We start from the raw sequence: 26,574 nt of genomic DNA, 5'->3' as shown, positions 1-26,574 counted from the left end.
GAGTAAATAACTTGCCCCTCACATCCCCCTTGAACCTGTCACAATAGTCATTTGTTACATTATTTTCGCATAGAAGCATACGCTATGCATGGTAGACATTGACACCAAATACTATGCAGATGGTGAAAGTCAAGATGAATAAAAACAATGCCGTCAGGGGTGCTGTACCAATTGATTTCAAATCCAAATTCTCTGACAGGTGGAAGAAGGGTAAGTTACCAAATTGCGGTATGTTGAAGAGACAACACAACAAGAAACAGCCTGGTTTAATATTTTAATCAGAGGTGCAGCCAGTACTCTGTGGTCTGGAGTACTTTAATATGACACAGATTAAATCAATGAGAACTATAACCTTCTATCAGCACAATAAAAAACTTTTAAACACATATTACTGTGAATGACAGAAAGCAAAATATCCTGGGACAGGTATGGGAGGTGGAAATCAATATAGATTTTCTTTGCTGGCTAATACACCGTAAGGAGTCAGAATTTAGCTGGGAAACTAATGGCCTTTGACAATATTTATTTTAAGTTCAGATATTCACTATCTAATGTCAGACATGAAGGGTTCCTATTCAGTTCCAAAGCATGTGGAGAAAACAATCACTGAGGATCTGCATCTCAAGATTACAGTAGGCACTGTTCTAACAAATAAAACGAAAAAAATGATAGGAGAAGATGGATAGGAATTGGATTATTTGCAGAAGGATGACAATTGAGAATTTTCTTTTGAGCATGTATTTAAAATTCTGCAAGACTGAATTCTACTGCATTTCTGACGCCAAAGTAAGAGGAATAAAGTACTGGACTGCCAGAAGCTAATCGAAAGCATTAATGATCTGCAGATCTTCTTCTGTCTTTAAATTCTCAGTTCAACCTCACTGGGTTTTGTATGCCAGAATATGCACATTCCATGAAGTACTGTGGTAAAACGAGAGGAGAGAGATTGTGACAGAGACACATGAAGTGATATCTCCCCTTCCCCCAACCCAGAGACCTCTTTGGTTACCCTGACTGTAATATTCTGAATGCAGGACAAACCATTCTAGTATGTTAAAGGCACTTGCTCTATCAGTCAGGTTGTATACTATGCATTTGGATTACATATGCTCAGTAAAAGAATAAGCAGGTGTTGTTATTTTAATTGGATTCTTTATTAAGGACCTGAGGACTGACAAAACAAAGCTCAATATCAGCAGTCTCAATTATGTTAAAATCTAAGTCTAGAAAACATGCAGATTAAAGAAACCAGTTATTAATGAAGAAATTAAGTAATAGAGGAGAATATGTACACAGAAATCTGTCTGCTTGTCTGTCAAAAAGTAAATCAGCAGAACTATTTTAGCAGTACAAACCTGAGCTTGAAGGCACAGAAGCAGAACCCAGTTGTTTTGAATATGCATCCAAATATGTGGAAGTGCTGCAGGGCATTAGCCCACCCATGTAGTGCCAATTTTGTGCATTCAGCCCTAATCCCTCTAAGCCGGGGGTTCCCAACATTGGAGTCCACAGACCCCTCGGTTAGTGGCATAAAAAAGGCCAGGAAGCCCTGTCCTTCCATGTATCCATACAGGTGTTTCTAGTACAATATTGTTGTACCTGTCTCAACCACTCTGTTTGGCAGTTCATTCCATACACTCACTACGCTTTGCATTCTAAAGTTGCCCATCATGTTCATTTCAACCTATCTCCCCCTCATTCCAAATCTATGCCCCTTAGGTTTGGCACCCCCCCCCCCACTCCCAGAAAAGATTGCTACCATCCACTTTATCTTTTCCCCTCATGATTTTATAACCCTTTTTAAGGTCACCTCTCATTTATTCCTTGGGAGTGTAAGAAAGGAATAAATAGCTAGCCTGACCAAATGCCCCCTATAACTCAGGTCCTCTAGTCCTAGGAACATCCTCGTCACTCTTTTCTACACGCTTTCCAGTTTAATCATGTCTTTCCTATAAAGACAACCAAACCTGTACACAGTACGCTAAACGCAGCCAATTAACTTGTCTAACTTGAACTTAATGTCCCAACTCCTATGCTCAATGCCCTGACTGATGGCGGCCAATATGTTAAACATCTTTTTACCATCTATCTGTGATATTGCTTTCAACAAGTTATGCACTTGCACTCCTGGGTCCTTCTGTTCTATTATGCTCCCTAGTGCCCTGCCATTCATAATATAAGTCCTATGCTGGTTTGACTTTCCAAAATGCATCACTTAACACTTATCTGTATTGAAATCTATTTGCCACTTCTCAGCCCACTTCCCTAACTGATCAAGACCCTTCTCAGTGTTCTATAATAATCTTTACCATCAAGAACACTTCCTAATTTTGACACCTGTATCCTTATCGATCAAGTCTTGCGCATGTGTCCAAATCATTTATATAATGAATGAACAACAAGGGTCCCCACAACAACCACTGTGGCGCACAACTAGTCATTGGCGCACAACTAGTCATAGGTCTCCATTCCAAGAAACAACCCTCAACCACCACACCCTTACTATGAATCCACCTTACTACCTCTCCCTGGATTCCATGGGACCTTCCAAACCAGCCAACCAAATGGGACATGGTTGAAGGCCTTGCATAACACAGCATCTGCTGCTTAAACTTTGGTTATTTCTTCAAAAATTTCCAAAAGGTTCATCCAGTATGCATAAAGCCATGATGACTCCTAATCAGATTCTGTCTGACCAAATGCTGGTAGATCCTGTAGGTCAGAATTTCTTCCTGTAACTTCCCCACTACTGATGTCAGGCTGATCATCCTGTAGCTCCCTGCCTTGTCCTTGAAATTGTCCTTGATAGGCAGCATACACCTTGTCCCTGGTAATATGAATGCCTTCAAAAACATCTCCATCTGTTTCCCTTTTCTCTTGAGCAATCATAATTTTCCCTTCAACAAACATCAAGGAGAAATACTCATTAAAAATCCCACCCATCTCTGACAGCTCAAGATATCAGCAAGCCCTGCTGATTTGTAAGGGAACTTACTCTCTCCCTAGCCACCTGTTATTATTTATATAGCTATAGAACCTCGTGGGATTTTCCTTAACCTTCCCTGCCCAATTCATCGCACACTCCCACTTTACCTTCCTTATTTCCCTCTTCAGTGTATTCTTAATCTTTTTTATAGTCATCAATGGATTCACTTGTCCCCAACCTCCTGAACCTGTGTACAGTTCCTTCCTTTTTACAACCAGAGCCTCACTCGTCAGCCAAAGTTGCTCTTTCACCCTGGAACATGCTCATTTCTATTCGCTCCTGCTCCTTAAAACAGACTAATGTGAGAACTTAGCTAATTCTCCCAAAATTAACCCTGCTTCAGTTTAGTACCTTGATTTGTGGACCTGTCCTATCCTTTTCCATCACAATCTTAAACCTAATAGAATTATGGTCACTAGATCCAAAGTGCTGCCACTTCAGTTACTTACTCTGCCTTGTTCCCTACTAGAAGTCCAGCATCATAACCTCCAGAATATATTGACTCAGGAAGCTTTCCTGGACACATTTTACAAACTATATCCATACAGGCCCTTAACGCTCTGGGTTGTCCAGTCAAAACCAGGGAAATTAAAATCTCCCACTAACGCAACTCATTTGTTCTTACAATGAGCAATTTCTTTACACACCTCCTTTTCAAATTCCCACTGACTATTGATGGGTGTATAATAAAGCCCCACTCCTGTTTTTATTTCTAAATTCTACTCATAATGATCTCACTGGATGATCCCACAAGTATGTCAGCCCTAAGCACTCTTTTATGTCCTCCTTATTAGATGGGTATACCACCTCCTCGCTTACACCTGTACTTCTGTCACACATGGAACGTGTGTACACTGGAATACTGTCCTGTCCTGCCAGCCCTGCCCTTCTCTCAGCCATATTTCTGTTATGGCTATAACATCCCATTCTCCAGACTCAATCCACACTTTGAATTTACACACACACACACACACACACAGCAAAAGAACAGCTCACAAAATTCTTCAAAATCCAAAATCTCAATACCCTTTAGTAATTATCCTACACCACATGTCAATTCTTTCCCAATCTTTTCCTGCAAATTCAATTGCTCAGACTGATGTAGGCAAAAATGCTGCAAGAACAGAAAGATTAGGGCGATAGATCATTCTATTTTGCTCATGAGTCAAACTCCTCCTCAATAATTTAAATCTGAACTCACATTGCACACTAGATTAAAAAAAACTCCACATATTTGCACTTCACATTCCACCAAACAACAGCAAATTAATCAAATTAAATGATTTCAAACGTTTATAATTGAGAACGATATATTCAAAACCCAGAAAAATCAGATAAACTGCAGATTCAAGAAATATTAAAATATTGACTGAAGGTAAAAGAAAGTCTTAATTATATTATTTAATAACAAACTTAAGTGGGATCAACAACATGGCTTTTCAAATAACTGAATGTAGACATTAAGGTCAAATGCAAACACAAAATAAAAAGCATACCATATAAAATGCAAAATTGTTTAAAAACTGAAACTTGCTCAGTTTAAACTCCGCTGCATAATTTAAACCATTTACTTAATTTTCCCTGAATAATCTATTATTTCCCAGAGTTACCTTCCCAACAATTCCCCAAAGCTCTTCAATCTCATTTCATAGCTCAGATTTCTTGTACTATACATCAGTTTCATTGTCTGTTACTGCACTGCCACCCATGGTTTGATATCCTCATCATAGCTCAATGTGAATCTGCAGTTTCGCTCCAGTCCCAGTGTAAATAATAGTACTATAACAGCTTGCATGAATGCTTGACTCTGAATAAAGTTCTTAAAAAGCAACAGGGTGAAATCCACAATTACTGTTCTTGGTCGTAATTAGATATTGTAATTGCTCTGAGAAATGCACAAATGAAGCTCAGGGGTATTTACTGTATGTTGTTATTGTATGTTCATTCGTATGTTACTGTACGTTCATTCGTAAGGCCAGTGATGTTGTGGGGATGGAACTGGACTCTCTCACGGTGGTGTCTGAAAAGAGGATGCTGTCTAAGTCGCATGCCATCTTGGTCAATGTCTCCCATCCACTACATAATGTATTGGGTGGGCACAGGAGTACATTCAGCCAGAGACTCGTTCCATCGAGATGCAACACAGAGCGTCACAGAAAGTCATTCCTGCCTGTGGCCATCAAACTTTACAACTCCTCCCTTGGAGGGTCAGGCACCCTGAGCCAATAGGCTGGTCCTGGACTTATTTCCTGGCATAATTTACATACTACTATTTAATTATTTATCGTTTTATTACTATTTATTATTTATGGTGCAACTGCAACGAAAAACCAATTTCCCCCAGGATCAATAAAGTATGACTATGACTATTTATATTATGATTTTATTTAATATTCAAACCTGTACATAAAAACTTAGGAAAGGGCCCAAAAGGCAACTGGAATCCATGAACGATTGTCCAGGTTAATGCTTGATACATTTGAGCATAAATGAAAAACAGAGGAAACAGGTTAATTTTAAAACCAAAATAAATTACACAAAAAACTACACAAACTGAGGGGAAAAAAACGAACCTAGTTAGCAACCCTAACAAAATCAGTAGAACAAGCAAATTTGCAGATGTTTTTAAAATGGGCAAACTGGAGCAATCTTTGTAATTTGATGACAATACAGTTACAGCCAAATCTAGGATCCACACACACAAAAAGCTCAGGCAGCATCAATGAAAGTGAATAGATAATCGATGTTTCAAGCCGAGACCCTTCATCAGAAAAGGGGGAAGATGCCGGAATAAAAAGATGGGGGGAGGGGGAAGGAAGACAAGCTGGAAGGTGATAGGTGAAGCCAGGTGGGTGGGAAAGGTAAAGGGCTGGAGAACGAGGAATCTGATAGGAGAGAAGAGTGGACCATGGGAGAAAGGGAAGGAAGAGGGGAACCAGGGGGAGGTGATGGTCAGGTGAGGAGAAGAGGTAAGAGGCCAAGTGGGGAATGAAAGAAGGAAGGAAGGAGGAGGGGAAAAGAAAAATAAAGTAAAAAATTAGCGGAAGGAGAAATCAAGATTCATGCCACAAAATTGGAGGTTACTTAGATAGAATACAATGTGTTTCTCCTTCACCTTAAGAGTGGCCTCATCATGGCGGAAGAGTAAGCCATGGACCAGCATTCAGAATGGGTATGGGATATGAACTTAAATGGTTAGTCATTGGGAAACACCACTTTTGGCAGAGGGAGTGAAGGTGCTCGACAAAGCGGTCCCCCAGTTTACGTCGAGTCTCACTAATGTAGAGGGGGCTGAATTGGGAGCACCAGCTACGATATATGACCCCAACAAATCTGCAGGTGATGGGTTGCCTCACCTGAAAGTACTGTTTGGGGCCCCGAAAGGAGGTGAATGGGCATGTGGAGCATCTCTGTCACCTGCAGGGATATGTATCAGGAGGGAGATTGGTGCGGAGGGACGAATCGACAAGGCAGTCACAGGGGGAGTGATCCCTGCAGAGAGTGGAGAGTAGGGAGAAGTAAAGAGGTGTTTGGCGGTATAATCATGATGAAGATGGCAGAATGATGGGTTGGATGGGGAAGGCGAAGAAGGAGGATATCTCTTTGCCTCCAAAGAAAGGGGTTTCTCTTCCTCCACCACTGACACTGCTCTCACCCACATCTCCTCCATTTCCCAGATGTCTGCACTCACCCCATCTTCCTGCTGCCTTACAGCAACAGAGTTTCTCATCCTCAATTACTACTCTATGAACTTCCATATCTAACACAACACACTTTGCAACTTCCATCTTCAACAGTATCCAACCATCAAATACATCTTTACAGCCACCCCAGTCCAATTTCTGCAGGGATCACTCCCTCCATGATTCCCTTGACCATTCATTCCTCCCCACTAATCTCCCTCCTAGCCACTCCCAGGGTGAGAGAGACCTTATACTCTTCCAAACTGAAACATGAACATTGATTTCACTTTCTAGTAATTTTTTTCTTTTTTCTTTTCCCCTCTCCCTTCCCTCTTCTTTATTCCCCATTCTGGCCTTATCTCGCTTCTCCTCACCAGCCTATCACCTCCCCCTGGGTCCCCTTTTCCTTCCCTTTCTCCCATGTGTCACTCTCCTCTTCTATCAAATTCCTTCTTCTCCAGCCTTTACCTTTCCCATCACCTTCTGGATTACCCTCCTTTCTTTTTCCACACATTTTATTCTGGTATCTTCTGCCTTCCTTTCCAGTCCTGAAGAAGGTCTCAGCCAGAAACGTCGACTGTTTATTCACGTTCATAATGCCGTCTGACCTGATAAGTTCCACCAGCTTTTTGTGGATGTTGGTCTGGATTGCTGACATCTGCAGATATCTTGTGTTCTGAATGTGGGATGATGTTTTGCCTGACTGCAGTGTCTTTCGCAAGAAGTTAGTGTCTCAGGTTACCAGATAAGAGATTTAGGACTGAGCCAACAAAAGATTTTTTTTTAGTTCAGAGACTGGTGAATCTTTCTATCACAGAGATCTGTAGAGGTCGTAGGCCTTGCATTGATCAGGGCCAAATATGGATGTTGCATATCTGCTGTATAGACGAGCCAGGGCACTACAATATGGAGAGCAAACTGTTGCCCATGCAGTAGGCTTCCCCTGCGCATACAGCTGATGAATCCAAAGGAACAGCAGAGACCGTTAGCTTAGCACCAGCGACATTGCAGGATTTGCCAGTCAGCACTGAACTTAACGTAGGGTCTCCAGCTGTGGACTTGCCTCAGGATTTACTCCCGAAGCCTTCGCCATTACCGGGTATAGCCACAAAACAGCAGAGGTTTAATACCAGAGATTTTCTTCTCCAAGATGAGCTGCCAACCACGGCTGATGAGCCCATCTGCCCAAAGCAACTGGTTTTAAGGTGCCAGTAGCCTTTTCCCCTTCTCCTGTTAGTAGAAACTGTTCTGCCGAGCTTGGTCACTAAACTATTGGAAGCTTTAACCCACTACCTCTTGTGGCTATGACAACCGTAGGAACTCTGTAGAGGTAAGACACTGAATATTCTTTAAGGAGACAGATAAATTTCTTAACTCCAAAGGCATTGAAGAAAAAGCCGAAATTTGTATAATCATACTGGACAGCAGAACAAGACTGAAGGCCCAGCTGATCTACTTCAGCTATTTTCTATTTATAATATTTTACTAATGCAAGAGTTGGAAAAAAACCTATGCCATAATTATAAGAACTGAATGCTTTACAAAATAATCCTACCTATTCAACAGCTCAAAATTGGAACCCAATAGAGGTAAGTAGATACAATGTTCTCCTAATCTATATGAAACCTTCATTCTTCAGAAGTTATGCTGTCCAATTGCACATTATTTAGATGTAAAGGTTTCATTTTGTTCTGACACTGACTACAAGCTGACACCATTTCACAGCACAGCAGATTGCTGACACATTACATCATTCAAGCAGAGGGAAAAATACTTTTACTAAATGACAAAAATCTGCATCAAAAATATTGCTAAACGTGTCAATGCTCACATTCACTCCAATGAGCGTACCTTATGTTATTGGCTCTTCACTAATGACAGTGATAAGCAATGACTCATTTTAAAGTTGATTCAATGCACACTCTCACTCTAGGTATCTGAGAGCGAGGTAGGTGCCAGAACAGAGTTCATGTGAGATCAATTGATGTAGATTTTATTACGCAGAGAATACACAAAATATAAATGGTAAGGACATCTGTAGCATACCACTATAATACAAAATAAACTTAGTTAAAAATGTAGAGCCACTATTCATCATCTTCCTTCAATACTCATTTCTTGACATTACATCTTGTGAACCAAATTCCTATATGGCTATGGTAAAAGATATATATTTTTTTTAAACCCCTGGGTTTCTTCCAGGTGCTCCGGCTTCCTCCTACAATCCAAAGATGTATCAGTTAGTAGGTAAATTGGGCATTATAAATTGTCCTGTGATTAGGCTTGTATTAACGAGGTGGGTTGCTGGGTGGTGCAGCTCATTGGAAGGGCCTGTTCCATGCTGTATCGCTAAATAAAAAATAAATAACAAATCCAGATATTAAACTAGATTTGAAATGAACTTATGACTGCACTTTTTACTGAAACTTACTTAATCATCCCCTCTGTTATTGTTATCAGTTTAATACTTCAGTTTAAATTAATCATAATAATCTAACCCCATGTGTCTGGGTTGCTTAAAACAGATTCAGAAATGCTACTAAACACACGTGACACGACCAACTCAAAGCAAAGTCTGAATTAGTAGTTCGGCAGCATAATTTTCTTCCAGAGTCCAAATTCTACGAAGGCAACTATTCAAAAAAGAAAAAAACCCTAATATTACGATATACAGCAAAATGATGTACCACCACAACATGAAAATAGTAATGTAGCATTTATTTCTGATTACGGTTCTAGGCCTGAAACATCGACTCTTTATTCCTTACCACAGTTGCTGCCTGACCTGCTGAGTTTCTCCAGCATTTTGTGAGCGTAACTCTGGATTTTCTAAATCTGCAAAATCTATTTCTATTTACTCTCCATCACATTTCAAATTTTCTATACATCCATTCATTACGTCTGATATTTCCCTTCTCGCTTTTTTTTCCACCTTGTGTGTTTACCTGCGAATGAAAAGCAAGACTAAATGCTACTAGTGCAGAAAGCCTGACCACCACTTGTACTCCTAAGTACATTTTGGTTTTCCTGTGAATTTGGCTGTGACAACACAAAACAATAAGATGGAAACATTGCAATTGTTCAAACCATGTTGCTTCACCAAGTTATTTAAGCAGTTCAGCTAAATAAAGATTTTCAAATTTTGATGAATGCTAAAGAGAATATTTATAAATCACTAAACTAGTAAGTGATTAATTCAATTATCACACAATGATTTCTTCCCATTTTTTTCTCTTAAGCGATAAAATGCTTTGGCAGAGGGTAATTTAGAGAAAGTATGGTCTAATATTAAGTTACTTAGAAAAATTCTTAAATATTTCGTAGTTTTATCTGTGTTTCAAGAAGCATTGAAATGGATAAGAGAATAAAATTCATGGCTTTGGTCAACTAGAATATGCAACTTTGGAACAGTATAACCAATTATTTAAAAATGGAGAGATTCTAAAAGCAAACCTTATCCAATAAATACCTCGGGCAGTTTGGACTTGGGCATGCAAACACACATCAGGACATATATGTAAGTTGACAATAGTCAAGATGGCCTCACGACCATCTCACTTGCTTCTTTGCCATCTAATATAAACTATACCATTTCTCCAACATCTTGGATCTGTTGAGAAAGTCTGAATCAGTAGTTGAGAAAGACACTTTCTTTATTTTCTGTCACAAACCCCATTCCCCAACAGCGATCTACCTTCTTCATGGCTGCAGAGATCTGTCACGCTGTCAATTACATTAAGCATAGATTGGTTTTAAAAAAAGATTAGTATTAAAATTTAGGATTGGGGGCAATATGGCATATTCCAGATGCTTTTACTTTCATGCATAAACCAGACCCATTGCTGCTACAATATTGTACAAGGTCTCAGGATTAGCTTCCACCCATCTATTCTATTCAGTTCTTCAAATACCTGATGCATCAACATCAATATAAGATTCCAGAACTCAAACCTAATTCCTCATGGACAAGAGCCCAGAAATGAATGTGTAGAATCAGAAAACAGACAAACAACTGTACCCAAAGATGTTATATTAGCAGGGGGAAAATCAAAACAAAGTAAAATGTACCTATCATGTATATAGATCCTAAATTTGAGGCTAAGGCATATTTAGTAGGACAGACGAATGGACATGTAAATTTCTATAAATTCTTGCAATCTCCAACACTATGTTCAGCCTAAAATATTAGAAACTTATTTCCTCCACAAATTGACATGACACATTTGTCCCTAAATATTATTTTCCTTTCTCAAAATAAACTTCTTATTGCATCCAAACAGTCTGGTTTGTAAATGCTTATTCCAGAGTCTAGGCAATAACCAACAAGTATTTCCAGCTTCCAGTCTGTGTTCCAAACAGTCATACCTGAGCATGCTTGATCTGTAGGTATTCATTCTTAACATTTTAAATCCTTTGCAATAATAATAAATGGTATTGTGAAAGTAGATGACCCAGTGTATAAGTAAATATGAAATATTTCACCTGGCAAAGTAACCTGGTCTTCTCTCTTTTCTCAACTCTTTAGTCTCCATGGCAGGATATTCAAATGCTGATGTTTATTTTCTTCCAGTGCTCTGCAGCTAAGCTGTGCGGGTTGCAAGGTTCCTTGTCGTCGACGTGGAAAATTCCTGTAAAGACAATACCTTGTGATTCAATTCACAAACAAAATAATTAGTTATTGTTTACTTGCAGAGAAACTTAACCAAGAACTTCAGTTAAGTGCTTTTATACTATGCAAAAGCTCTGACTCACTGCCTATTTTTAAATGGACTGCACACAAAAAAATGCATCAAGTGCTTACTGAAATATTGTGGGGCTCTTTAGTGACGAATGCTGCCTTCTTGAGGCAGTGACTCTTGTACGTTCCATCAATGCCCAGAAAGGATGTATTGGACAGAACTGTAGTCTTAACAGGAAACACAAGAAGCAGGAATAGCAACAGTCATACAACCCTTCAGGTTTGTTGCATCATTCATCAAGACCATGGTCTTTCACCCAAGTACCATTTTCAAACATCAAGCCCACATGTCTTTATTTCATAAATGCCCAGTAATCTCAGTTCTAAACAGAAATGACTGAGATTCCAGAGTCAACCAGAGTAAACAATTCAAAAGGTTTATCATCATCTTTATGGCTTTAATTGCACAGTACCCTTGACCTTGACTCCTCAGCCAGGAGAAATAATCTCCTTGTGTTAAACCCTTGAAGATTTTTCTAAGTTTTGATTAAGTATCCTCTCATCTTTCTAAATAGGAAGAACAATTCCCAGTCTATTCAATCTCCCCCTATGTGGCAAATCTGAGATCTCTGGAATGAGTCCAATGAAACTTCACTGCAGTTGCTCAATGGAAGTACATCCTTTCTTTCGTAAGACCACCATACTTTTTATACAACCAGGTATGGTTTTTATCAAGCCCTTTACAATTGCACAAATGTTTCCCTACTCCTTAAAGTTACTCAAGATAAGGGCTAACATACCAAATCTCTTCCTAATTGCTTGCCGCACCTTAACATTAGATGATTTAAAATGGCACTGGTGAAGCTCGCTGGCAGGAAACAAATCAAAGAAAAATACTGATTATTGTATTAATCACATCTTTTTCTGGTAAATGATCACTGCAATCAATAGCCTGTAACCCCTTTTGAAGTTGAGTATTTGAACTGCCTGTATGATCTGGCATTTTTGTGGCGTGAACTAAAGTCTCAAAGGTGCTGTATGGTTAGAGTGAAGCGTGCAAGGGGTGAATCAAGGGGGCAGGGGAAGGGCTCGGGCCTCGGGCCTCGGAGCCAGGAACGGCCCAAATTGTGGACGATTTAAGAGCCGGGCTAGATTGAAAAGATGCGGGTGTCACGGCCAGTTCAGCTCAATGCTTTGCGAGGTTTACTCATCTCTGTGCTGAATTAAGACTACATTGATGACTGACTTTGTGGCCATGGATTCACTTTCGCAAACTTCAGTTGTTTGCACGATTTGTCTTTTTTTCTGCACATTGGGAGTTTAACGGTCTTTTTAAAATGGGTTCTATTGGGTTTCTTTGTTTTGTGGCTGCCTGTAAGGAGATGAATCTCAAGGTTGTATGTAGTGTATATATATATATACACACATACTTTCACAATAAATGTAGTTTGACTTTGGTGATTTATTTATAGACAAGTGTCACTTTGAACACTACCCATGTACTTGACAAATACTCTACTCTTTGTTTTGTGCACCAAACTGGATGATATTACATTATATTCCCACACAATTAGATTGTCCATATGTTCTTGGAATCTCTCACTTGTTCGTCTACACTCACAATCCTAATTCTGTTATTATTATCAGTAAACTTGAAAATATGACATTGCTTGGGATCCGGCTACTTTATAATCAAGGGTGTGCTCGAAGAGACAAAATGTCATATTTCCAACTTCATTGATAATAGTAAATGATTAACCTGTGTGCTACCTACCAGTCTTAAACTGCCAATCCAACTTACTCATTTGTTTTCTGTCCAAAAATAACTTCTCAGTCCATATCAGTATGTAATCCGTGATGCCAGTACTGTAATCTTTTTAGCAAACTTCCTTCACAGACCTCAGCAGCCTGATGAAAATTAGTACTACTGCTCCCACTTACCCTGCCAGTAAAGATTCTCAAAAAACTCCAACAGGTTAGTCAAACTAGATTTACACTTAACAGTATAAACTGACACTGCTCCATCCTATTATTTTTTCAAGGTGATCTACTTTTACATTCTTCACTATGGCTCCATCATTACCCCTACTGCTATCATTAGGTTAACAGGTCAGGTGTTCCTGTTTTCTACCTTCCTACTTTCAGATTCAGAATCAGGTTTATTATCACCAACATATGTCGTGAAATTTGTTAACTGAGCAGCAGCAATTCAATGCAATACTTAATATAGAAGAGAAAAAAAAAATAAGTAAATCAATTACAGTATATATTAAAAAAGTGAAGTAGTGTCCAAGGGTTCAATGTCCATTTAGGAATCAGATGGCAGAGGGGAAGAAGCTGTTCCTGAATCGCTGAGTGTGTGCCTTCAGGCTTCTGTACCTCCTACCTGATGGTAACAGTTGAGAAAAGTGCACGCCCTGGATGCTGGAGGTCCTCAATAATCGACGCTGCCTTTTTGAGACACTGCTCCTTGAAGATGTCATGGGTACTTTGCAGGCTAGTACCCAAAATGGAGCTAACTAGATTTACAACCCTCTGCAGTATCTTTCGGTCCTGTGCAGTAGCACCCCCCTCCCACACATACCAGACAGTGATGCAGCCTGTCAGAATGCTCTCCACAGTACATCTATAGAAGTTTCTGAGTGTATTTGTTGACAAATGCATCCCCACTTTCTTAAATAGTGGGGATACATTTACAACATTCCATTCCAAATGAACAAATCCAGAATCTACAGCATACAGGAAGATGCATCCACTACCCCCAAAGTTGTAGACCATCAGGTCCTCATGATGTATCAGCTTTCAAGCTCAGGAACTTCTCTAGTACTATTTTTTGATCACCACCAAGTTTCTTATCCTCATTAAACCTTTGATTCTGTAAATGTGTCTGGGAATTCTTCCGTGAAAATAGATGTAAAGTAATTGTTTAATTCCTATGTCACTTTATAAAATGGACCCAGAATTGCTTGCATTAATCAATTTTTTTTTTACATTCTTACTAGTCTTTTTTAAAAAATTTCTCACCAGTGTACACTAATATTCCACTTTGCTCTTCTTCATTAGTATCTTGGTGCTCCTCTGCTGAGTTCAGAAATACTCCCAATTCTCAGGTCTACTGCTGTTTCAGGAGACCATGAGCCTCATCTTTTCCTTTCGGAGTTTCGTGTCTTAAAATATACTATTTTTTTTACACTCGATTTAAAAATAATAATTTGCTTTTTTTACTCTTCATTTTGAGGTGCACCATCTCATATTTTGCAATATCATACCCTATTTGCCACCCTTGTCCACATCATCAAAACAAGCGTACGGCAGACACCATCTCCCTGACCCTACACTCATCTTTGGATCATCAGGACAGAAAAGGCACCTACGTCAGATTATTGCATATTGACTACAATTTTGCCTTCAAAAGTATTCCAAGCAAACTCATCACTAAACTCCAGACCCTGGGAAGTAATGCCTCCCTCTGCAATAGGTGCTTGACTTTCTGACCAACAGAGTGCAATCAGTAAATATAGGTGGCAACACCACCTCCGCCACGACGACTCTAAACACCGGTGCTCCACAAGGTTGCGTCCTCAACACTCCACTCCCTGTAGTGTTGGTTCTGCATGGCCAAATCTGCTTTGTTTCCATCTACAAGTCTTCAAATAATACCACTATTGTGGGCCACATCTCAAATAGCGATGAGTCGGGAGTACAGGAAGGAGATAGTGAGCTTAATGACATAGCGTCATGACAACATTTCCCTCAATGTCAACAAAAGAGCAGGTCATTGACTTCAGAAATTAAGTGTGCTGCTCATGTTTCTGTCTGTACCAATAGCACTGAAGTTGAGAGCTTCAAGTTCCTAAGTGTGAACATCATTAATAGCCCATTCTGGTCCATCCATGTTGATGTCATAGCCAAGAAAGCACACCAATGACTCTATTTCCTCATGAGGCTAAAGAAATTTGGCATGTCCACATCCACTCTTGCTGATTTTTATTGATGCACCACAGAAAGCATTCTGTCTGGATGCATCACAAACATGAGGATTTATGCAGATGCTGGAAATCCAAGGCAAAACACACTAAATGCTGGAGGAACACAGCAGGTCAGGCAGCATCTATGGAAATGGATAAACAGACGATATTTCGGGTGTGACACTTCATCAGTCAGAACATTGACTGTTTATTCATTTTGAGTGTTTTGTTCTGTATGGATGCATAAGAGTTTGGTATGGCAGCCTGCATAATCAAAGACTCACCCATACTAGGCATTCTCACTCCTCTCTTCCCTCTCCCACTGAGCAGAAGATACAAAAGCCTGAAAGCAGATACCACCAGACTTAAGAACAACATCTATCCACACAAACGAGTGAAAGTCTGCAGATACTGAAAATCCAAGCAACACACACAAAATGTTGGAGGAACTCAGCAGGCTAGGCAGCATCTATGGAAAAAAGTGCAGTCAACATTTCAGACGAAAATCTTTTGGAAGGACTAGAGAGAAAAAAATTTGACTATAAGATTTGGAATGTGGGGGGAGGGGAGATCTAGCCACTGTTAGCAGACACTTGAATGGATTTCTTGTATGATAAAATGGACTCTTGGCCTCACAATATACCTCATTAAAGACCATAAGATATAGGAGCAGAATTAGGCCATTTGGCCCATCGAGTCTTCTTCACTATTCGAAAATGGCTGATCCTTTTTTCCCCTACTCAGCCCCCCTCCCTGGCCTTCTCCTCGTAACCTTTGATGCCATATCCAATCAAGAACCTATCAAGTTCTCCCTTAAACACACCCAATGATCTGGCCTCCATCACTGCCTGTAGTAATAAATTCCACAAATTCACCACCCTCTGGCAAAAGAAATTCTTCCACACCAGTTTAAAATGGACGCTGCTCTATCCCAAGGCTTCTTCTCTTGTCCTAGACTCCCCCACCATGGGAAACATCCTTTCCACCTCTACTCTGTCTAGGCCTTTCAACATTCGAAAGGTTTCAATGAGATCTCCCCTCATCCTTCTAAATTCCAATGAATACAGGCCCAGAGACATCAAAAGTTCCCTGTATGATAAGACTTTCATTCTTGGAATCATCCTTGTGAACTTCCTCTGAACCCTCTCCAATGCCAGCACATCTTTTCTTCAATGAAGAGCCCAAAACGATTCACAATACTCAAGGTGAGGCTTCACCAATGCGTTATAAAATCTCAGCATCATATCCCTGCTCTTGTATTCAAGACCTCTTGAAATTAATGCTAATGTTGCATTTGCCTTCCTCACCACTGACTCAAGCTGCAAGTTAACATTCAGGGTGTTCTGCGCAAGGACTTGCAAGTCCGTTTGCATCTCAGATTTTTGGATTTTCTCCCCATTTAGAAGATAATGTACACATTTATTTCTACTACCAAAGTGCATGACCATGTATTTTCCAAAATTTACCACTCTCTTAATTTGACCTAGTCCTTCTGCAGCCTACCTGTTTCCTCAACACTACCAGCCCATCAACCAATCTTCATATCACCTGCAAACTTGGCAACAAAGCCATCTAAATCATTGATATACAGCATAAAAAGATGTGGTCCCAACAGTGACCCCTGCAGAACACCACTAGTCACTGACAGCCAACCAGAAAAGGATCCTTTGTGCCTCCTACCAATCAGCCAATGCTCTAACCGTGCCAGTAACTTTCCTGTAATAACATGGGCTCCTAACTTGGTAAGCAGCCTCCTATGTGGCACCTTATCAAAGGCCTCCTGAAAGTCCAAATATACAATAGCCACTGCATCCCGGTTATCTACCCTACATGTAATCTCCTCAAAGAATCCCAACAGGTTCGCCAGACAAGTTTTCCCCTTAAAGAAACATTGCTGACTTTGTCCTATCTTGTCCTGTGTCACCAACTACTCCATAACCTCATCATTAACAATTGACTCCAACATCTTCGCAACTACTGAGGTCAGGCTAACAGGCCTATAGTTTCCTTTCTGCTGCCTTCCTCCTTTCTTAAAGAGTGAAGTGACAATTGCAATTTTCTAGTCCTCTGGCACCATGCCAGAGTCCAATGATTTTGAAAGATCATTATTAATGCCTCCACAATCTCTACCACTACCTCTTTCAGAACCCTAGGGTGCAGTTCATCTGGCCCGGGTGACTTATGTACCTTTGGGTCTTTCAGCTTCTTGTGCATCTTCTCCCTTGTAATAGTAACTGTAATAGTAACTGGTGGAAGCATTCAAGGACATTTTCAACCTGTCTCTGCTACGAACAGAAGTTCCCACTTGCTTCAAAAAGGCAACAATACCAGTGTTCAAGAAGAATAAAGTGAGCTGCCTTAATGACTATCACCCAGTAGCACTCACATCTGCAGTGATAAAATGCTTTGAGAGGTTGGTCATGACTAGACTGAACTCCTGCCTCAGCAAGGACCTGGATCCACTGCAACTTGCCTATCGCCACAACAGGTCAATGGCAGACGCAATCTCAATGGCTCTTCACATGGCCTTAGACCACCTGGACAATACAAACACCTATGTCAGTATGTCATCTCTCCCATTTCACACACATCGGCTGTCACCCCATCCTCCCGCCACCCCACTAGTAATAGGGTTCCTCTGGTCCTCACCTACCACCCCACCAGCCTCTGGGTCCAACATATAATTCTCCGTAACTTCCGCCACCTCCAACGGGATCCCACCACTAAGCACATCTTCCCCCCCACCCGCTTTCCCCAGGGATCGCTCCCTACACAACTCCCTTGTCCATTCGTCACCCCCAATCCCTCCTCACCAATTTCCCTCCTGGCACTTATCCTTGTAAGCAGGACAAGTGCTACACATGCCCTTACACTTCCTCCCTCACTACCATTCAGGGCCCCAGACAGTCCTTCCAGGTGAGGCGACACTTCACCTGTGAGGCAGCTAGGGTGATATACTGCATCCGGTGCTCCCGATGTGGCCCTCTATATATTGGCGAGACCCGGCGCAGACTGGGAGACTGTTTCGCTGAACACCTATGCTCTGTCCGCAAGAGAAAGCAGGATCTCCCAGTGGCCACACATTTTAATTCCACGTCCCATTCCCATTCTGACATGTCTATCCACAGCCTCCTCTACTGTAAAGATGAAGCCACACTCAGGTTGGAGGAACAACACCTTATATTCTGTCTGGGTAGCCTCCAACCTGATGGCATGAACATTGACTTCTCTAACTTCCGTTAATGCCCCTCCTTCCCCTCGTACCCCATCCATTATTTATGTATTTTTATATATAGAGAGAAAAAAAGAATGTGTGTGTGTGTGTGTGTGTGTGTGTGTGTGTATATATATATATATATATATATATATATATATACACACACACACACACACACATTCTTTTTTTCTCTCTCCTTTTTCTCCCTCTGTCCCTCTCACTATATCCCTTGCCCATCCTCTGGGATTCACCCCTCCCCCTTTCATTCTCCCTAGGCCTCCCGTCCCATGACCCCCTCATATCCCTTTTGCCAATCAACTGTCCAGCTCTTGGCTCCATCCCTCCCCCTCCTGTCTTCTCCTATCATTTTGGACCTCCCCCTCCCACTTTCAAATCTCTTACTAGCTCTTCTTTCAGTTAGTCCTGATAAAGGGTCTCGGCCCAAAACATTGACTGTACCTCTTCCTAGAGATGCTGCCTGGCCTGCTGCATTCACCAGCAACTTTTATGTGTGTTGCTTGAAATTCCAGCATCTGCAGATTTCCTCGTGTTTATGTCAGTATGCTGCTCATGAACTATAGCTCAGCATTTAACACCATCATTCCCACAATCCTGATTGAGAAGTTACAGAACCTGGGCTTCCGTACCTCCCTCTGCAATTGGATCCTCGATTTCATAACCGGAAGACCGTAATCTGTGCAGATTGGTGATAATATCTCCTTGCTAACGCTCAACACTGATGCACCTCAGGGGTGTGTGCTTAGCCCACTGCTCTACTCTCTCTATACCCATGACTGTGTGGCTAGGCATAGCTCAAATACCACTATAAATTTGCTGATGATACAACCATTGTTGGTAGAATCTCAGATGGAGACGAGAGGGTGTACAGGAGTGACATATGCCAACTAGTGGTGTGGCAGCAACAACAACCTTGCACTCAACATTAATAAGACAAAAGAGCTGATTGTGGACTTCAGGAAGGGTAAGACGAGGGAACACATACCAATCCTCTGAGAGATCAGAAGGGGAGGGAGAGAGCAGTTCCTGGGTATCAAGATCTCTGAGGACCTAACCTGGTCCCAATATATTGATGCATCTATAAAGAAGGCAAGACAGCGACTATACAGTCGGCCCTCCTTATCCGCGGGTTCCACATGCGCAGATTCAACCAACCGCGGCTCGGGAAAACCTGGAAGTTCTCTCTCCAGCACTCATTTGAGCATTTTTTTTCTTGTCATTATTCCCTAGACAATACAGTATAACAACTATTTACATAGCATTTACATAGTATTAGGTATTATAGGTAATCTAGCAATGATTTAAAGTATACGGGAGGATGCGCGTAGGTTATATGCAAATGCAACGCCATTTTATATAATGGACTTGAGCATCCGCATTTTTTGGTATCCGCAGGGAGTCCCGGAACCAATCCCCTGTGGATAAGGACGGCTGACTGTACTTCATTAGGAGTTTGAAGAGATTTGTTATGTTAACAAATACACTCAAAAACTTCTATAGATTTACCATCGGGAGCATTCTGACAGGCTGTATCATTGTCTAGTATGGGGGAGGTGGGGGGGCTACTACACAGGACCGAAAGAAGCTGCAGAGGGTCGTAAATATAGTCGGCTCTTTCTTGGGTACTCGCCTACTAAGTACCCAGGACTTCAAGCAGTGGTGTCTCAGAAAGGCAGCTTCCATTATTAAGCACCCCCAGCACCCAGAATGTGCCCTTTTCTCATTGTTACTATCAGGAAGAAGGTACAGAAGCCTGAAGAAACACATCCAGCAATTCAGGAACAGCTTCTTCCCCTCTGCCATCCAATTCCTAAATGGACATTGAACCCAGGAACACTACCTCACTTTTTTTACTCCTCATTGTTTCCAGAATCTCACACCACTGCTGCTCTGATGTCATTCCTGCCAGCATCTCCTTACAATTAACTTTGGCCAACTCCTCTCTTATACCACTATAATTTCCTTTACTCTGCTGAAATACTGCTACATCAGACTTTACTTTCTCCCCATCAAATTTCAAGCTGAACTCTATCATATTGTGATCACTGCCTCCCAAGGGTTCTTTTAGCTTCAGCTCCCTAATCACCTCCGTTTCATTACATAAGATCTAATCCAGTACAGATGAATCCCTAGTAGGCTCAACTACAAACTGCTCTAAAAAAACATCTTGTAGGCATTCAACAAACTCACTCTTGAGATCCAATTCCAACCTGATTTTCCCAATCGACCTGCATGTTGAAATCTCCCATGCCTGCTCACCATACTCCAAGTGAGACCTCACCAATGCCTTATAAAGCCTTAGCATTACATCCTTGCTTTTGTATCACAGGCTCTCAAAATGAATGCTCACATTGCATTTGCCTTTCTCACCACTGACTCAATGTGCAAATTAACCTTTCAGGAATCCGGCACGAGAACTCCCAAGTTTCATTGCACCTCCGATGCCGAATTTTCTCCCTGTTTAGTAAATAGTCTATGCTTTTATTCTTTCTACCAAAGTGCATGACCATACATTTCCTGGCACTGTATTCCATCTGCCACTTCTTTGCCTATTCTCCTAGTCTGTTTAAGTCCTTCTGCAGCCTCCCTGCTTCCTCAACACTACCTGCCCTTCCATCTACCTTCGTATCATACGCAAACCTGGCCACAAAGCCATCAATTCCATCATCCAAATCATTGACAAACAATTTTAAAAGAAGCGGACACAACACCAACCCCTGCAGAATACTACTAGTTGTGGGAGCCAATCAGAAAAGGCTCCCTTTTGTCCTGCCGAAGGGCCTCGGCCCAAACATCAACTGTACTTTAGATGCTGCCTGGCCTGCTGAGTTCTTCCAGCATTTTGTGTGTGTTGCCTGGATTTCCAGGATTGGCAGATTTCCTCTTGTTTGTAAGGCTCCCTTTATTCCCACTCTGTCTCCTGCCAATTGGCCAATGCTTTATCCATGCTTGTATCTTTCCTAAAATACACTGAGCTCTTATCTTTTTGAGCAGCTCACGTGCAGCACCTTGTCAAAGGCCTTCTGGAAATCCAAGTACACAACATCCACCGATTCTTCCTGCTGTTGGCTCAAAGAATTCCAATATTTTCAGGCAAGCATTTCCCTTAAGGAAATAATGCTGACTTTGGCCTATTTTTATCATGTGCCTCTAAGTATCCCAAAACTACATCCCTAACAATCAACTCCAACATCTTCCCAACCACTGAGGTCAGGCTAATTGGCCTATAATTTCCTCTCTTCTGACTCCTTTTTGAACAGTGGAGTGATACTTGCAATTTTCCAGTGCTCCAGAACCATGCCAGAATCTGTTGGTTCTTGAAGGATTACTAATGTCTCCACAATCTTTTCAGCTACCTCTTACAGAAGCTGGGACATAGTCCATCTGGTCCAGGTGACTTATCTGTCTTCAGAACTTTCAGTTCCCAAGTACCTTCTCCCTAGTAATAGCAACTGCACTCACTTCTGCCCCCTGACATTCTTGAACTTCTGGTATACTGCTAGTGCCTTCACAGTGAAGACTGATGCAGAATACTTTTCCAGTTCATCTAATTCTTTATCCCCACTACTAACTCTCCAGCATCAGTTCCCAGCGATCCATTATTTACTCTTGCTTCACTTTTACCCTTTTATAAATCTGAAAAAAACTTAATAGTATCCACTTTGATATTATTGGCTAGCTTACCTTAATATTTCATCTCCCTCCCCCCCATGGCATTTTTAGTTGCTTTTTGTTGGTTTTTAAAAGTTTCCCCTAATCCTCTAACTTTCCACCAACCTTTGCTCTATTATATGCCCTCTCTTTTGCTTTTTGTTGGCTTTGATTTACTCTTGGCTTGTCAGCCACGGTTGCATCATCCTGCCTTTGGAATACTGCTACTTCTTTGGGATGGATCTACCCCATGCCTTCTGAATTGCTCCCAGAAACTGCAGCCATTGCTGCTCCACCATCATCCATGCAAGTGTCACTTTCCAATCAACTTTGGCCAGCTCATCTCTCATGCCTCTGTAATTCCCTTTATTCCACTGTAGTGTCTGTATCACCCCAAGTACTGATTGGCAATGTTTAAAATGACTTACATGTCCTAATTTTGTTTGCTGCCAATTGGCCATACAACACAACCTAAGCACTCTTATTTTTCACAGGAACTTGTAATAATGAATCTTATAGAATTCCTTCGGAAATCCAAATAGCTTGGATCCAAATCCAAAAATCTAATAGTTCCCCTTTTCCAGCCAATTTGGTAAAAACCATAAAAGCAATTGGTAAAAGGTTAGCAAACACTACCGAGAGGATCACTGGGGGTCACCCTCCCCTCTCTTTGTGACATTTACTGGGAGTGTTGTATACGAAGAGTCCATGGCATTGTTGAGGATCCCTACCACACATCCCACAATCTCTTTGACCTGCTACCTTCAGGAAGGAGGTACGGGAGCATCAGGATGGCTGCCAGACTGGGTTACAGCTTCTTCCCTCAGACAGTGAGACTAGTGAATACCATGCCACCATTGAGGTCTTGTCACTAGGACAGAGAGCTGCTTACTATTTATTGTACTGTTTACTGCTTACCTGTGCTGTGCACCACATGCACTTTGAATTATATTTTATTCACTTATTTGTGATAATATTTTGCTTTATGAACTGTGTCTGATATATGTCTCATGGGTCCGGAGGAACATTGTTTCATTTACTTGTATATATGTATAGTCAGATGACAATAAACTTGAACTCCTCAAAACGCTCTAGAAAATTCATCAAATGTGACAGCCATTACAACTTCTTCTGCCAGATTACTCTTATGGTTTTCCAAACATCTTATTTCTCCATAAATACGGATTGCAGCATTTTCCTAAGGGTTGGACAAACTGGCCTAATGTTCCCTTCTTTCTGACTCTACATGCCCTCCAAACCCCTTATTAAATTGTTGCAACATTGTTCCCCTATCCTCCAGGACGTCCCCAGAATCCAGAGGATATTGGGAGATAATGAAAATTAGATCTCCAGTGAGAGAGATCATTTTAAATTTCAGACATTGATCAATCTGATCTCACTGTACAACACCAGATCTAAAACAGTCCACTCCCTGCTTCATCATTCAGGGTGGAAAAGGAGAACTATTATTTACTCCAAGAAACCACACTGAATCTACACAATGAATCTCTCAATTTAATTACAATGACCCACAGATACTACAATGCCTTTTTTACAAGTCCACATTATTTTTATAGCACAGGAGTCAGCCATAGAGCACCATCATGTTCATAATAGCCCAGTCCTCTAACTTCCCATCTTTCAGTCTATAACGGCACATTGATTGCTTAGTCACATCCTTTTTTAAATGCACAGGGCATTTACCTTCATGATTCTTTCACATGAAGAGTCCTAGCTGCTCTGTGCTCAGGGTAAAAAAAAATTCCTCAATTTTCTAATCTTTCCAACTACTTTTATCATGACCCTAACATTAATGTTCTTGCAAAGACAAACGTTTTCTATTGATCCTGTCAACTGTAAATATCTCCATTAAATCATCTTACAGCCTCCATTACTCCAAAGAAAAAAAAGACAGAACATCTAGTCACATAAATCCGCTTGACCTGACAACATCCTTGTAAATTTCCTCTGCAGCACTATCACATCCTGTAACCTGCTCTCCCTTCTGACCCAATTGCAAACTATAAATGTATCTCATGTTATAGATCTTTGACTCCTTCAATAACGGCAGGTATCATAGATCACTTCTTAACCAGTTGACATATATTCCAGGTCTATCTGTATCTATCATATCTTACAATATTTTTCTATTAACTGCTGTCATTGCATATAACTTTTAATTTCCTTTTATAAACACACATTTGAAGATAACACAAATGTTTTGTCATATCAGATACAGATAATTTGCAGTGTTCAGTTGAGGACAAGGATTTTTTTTCCTCAACAGCAGACAGCCTGGATCTATAAACCCAACACTGAACAGTTGCTGGGTGGGCCTTGTCATTTCACTCCAGTATTCCTCAGTGCGTAACAGAGTTTTGTCAATTGCCAAAAAAAAAATTAGCACACTAAATTTAATGGATTGGGATTATCTTTCTGATGAATGGGCAAACACTGAAGCAAAATCCAAAATCACATTATTGTGATTATATTCTGCAAAGTGACGTCGCCCTTTTGAGGAAATGGAGAGAAATGCATCAGAATACTCTGATTCTGAAAAGCAATTGAATACAAATGGAAATAAACAAAAATCTGCAGAGGCTTCTTTCCCAGTTCTGACAAAATGTCTTAAGCCTGAAACACTGTTTCTCTTCCCACAGATGCTGCTGAACTAGCTGAGAGTTTCCAGCATTTTCTGTTTTTTTTTATTTCAGATTTCCAGCATCTGCAGATTTTTTTTATATAATGTTTAGTTGAGTTCATGTCAGACTCTGGCAGCACACTGAATGCATCTTTTCAAACATGAACTGAGACTTTTCACTCAAAGTGTCACTTCTCAATTTAGTGGCATTGTGTGGAAAGGCATGATGAGAGAATGCTTTAAATGAAAAATACAACACAGAAAAACAAGAGAGCAATCCTTACATGGAGCAATAGCTAAAGTACAAGAATAGTCATGGTGTATAATTATTAATTATTGATGTTGCTACAATTAAGAGGTTTTCCTCTTTTGAGTGTTCTGAAATTGGATCTCTTGTTTCATTTATGTGATGCTTAAGTTTCAAGGTGCTGACACCAATTTTTTTTCCACCTACCCCCCATTCCATCACCTTTTCTGTTATACTTTGTCATGTCACAATCCTTGATCCACTCCAGCTCATGCCCTCATTCCTTCCCATTCATGTTTGTCCTTTCCCTTGCATTCTTCCCACCCACAGAACTTTCCCCATTTCCCTCTCATCTTAACCCTTCACACCCCACATCACCACCCACCCCCTTCACATAGCCATGTACCCCAACACCTCACTGCAGACCATCCCTCCCCACAAACACATTCTTCATCTCCCCCCCCGCAACTCCCTTCTCATATCCCAATCTCCTCTTGCTTGTTCAAACCCCGACCTCTTGACCACCCAGTCCCCCCATCTAAATCATACAACCCCCATTCTAAACTTGTTCCACCCCCAGCTCCATCATGAATACATCATATACACCTCCCTTTTCCTCACCCCATCTTGCAGACTCCACCTTCTCTCTCAAGCACCTCTTTACCCTGTTCCCTTTTCACACCACCATCTCACCACGTTACATCCCAGCCCTTTCCACTGCGACTCGCAGCCTCCTTCCCCAGAACCCCTACAACCCCCCCACACACCCCTTTCTCCTTCCTCCCAAATCACCTCATGCTCCCATGTTTTTCCCCTCTCTTTCTTCACCCCCGACTTCTGGCAGCGCTCCCCCCCCCTTCCTGAGCAAGAAGCGGCATATCTTCGGGGAGGGATCGCTGCAAGGAGGCTCCCTCACTCCACCCCCGCAACCTTGCAGCGTTCCTTCCCTCCCCGTCTTCTGTTGCTCCGTGGTCAGCCACCTCCCACCCTTCCAGGTCTCGCTTCCTCGTCCGCCTCTCACGCTCGTTCACTTACCAGGCTCGGCAGACGAAACGTCACCGAGTCGGGTCGGGCCTGGCTTGCGAGCGGGGGCCGCGGAGGGACGGCGGCGCTCACATGCCTGCGCCCCGGGCTGGCGCTGCTCCGATCGCCGGCATCTGCAGACCGTTATCGGCGACCAGCCGCAGTGCCGCCGCTCCCGTCCCCGCCTGTTTACTCTCCACTGCGCCTGCGCGTCAGCGACGCAACAATGACAGCGAACGCCTGGGCAAAGGTTCCAGTCCTGTGGAGCTGCCTCACCTCACATGCTGTTCTGCCAAAGTCAGCACTGCGTGTCCTAAAAGGATTACAAGTTTTCAAAATTGTAAATGATTCTGCAGTGAAACAAAAGGAAATCTATAACTGAACATTAAACTAACAAAGTAACCTGTGCCATCCATGACCTTAAACGTCCAATACCCACAGCCACCCACAGCTTTTCTGCAA

At 41.4% G+C, this 26,574-nt stretch overlaps 1 protein-coding gene across 4 annotated transcripts in view; it reads right to left on the bottom strand.

Annotated features, from left to right (window-relative positions):
* LOC134338461 (nuclear receptor coactivator 7-like) overlaps nt 1–26,321 on the bottom strand; it is a 118,863-nt gene extending 92,542 nt beyond the window's left edge. For 3 of the 4 annotated variants that reach the window (XM_063034287.1, XM_063034296.1, XM_063034305.1), the window contains exons 1-2: nt 26,125–26,321; nt 11,152–11,297 (exon numbers count right to left, since the gene is read on the bottom strand). In XM_063034287.1, the coding sequence (XP_062890357.1) occupies nt 11,152–11,201 (50 nt within the window). In that variant the 5' untranslated portion in view covers nt 11,202–11,297; nt 26,125–26,321. Of the gene's footprint in view, nt 1–11,151; nt 11,298–26,124 lie in introns of those variants that run through there. The other variant, XM_063034314.1, reaches the window with a different exon arrangement.
* Nucleotides 26,322–26,574: the final 253 nt, after the last annotated feature.

This window comes from Mobula hypostoma, chromosome 2, assembly GCF_963921235.1.
Source record: "Mobula hypostoma chromosome 2, sMobHyp1.1, whole genome shotgun sequence".
Classification (NCBI taxonomy): domain Eukaryota; kingdom Metazoa; phylum Chordata; class Chondrichthyes; order Myliobatiformes; family Myliobatidae; genus Mobula; species Mobula hypostoma.
Note: the sequence above shows the minus strand (reverse complement) of the source record. Positions and strands in the feature narration are given on the sequence as shown.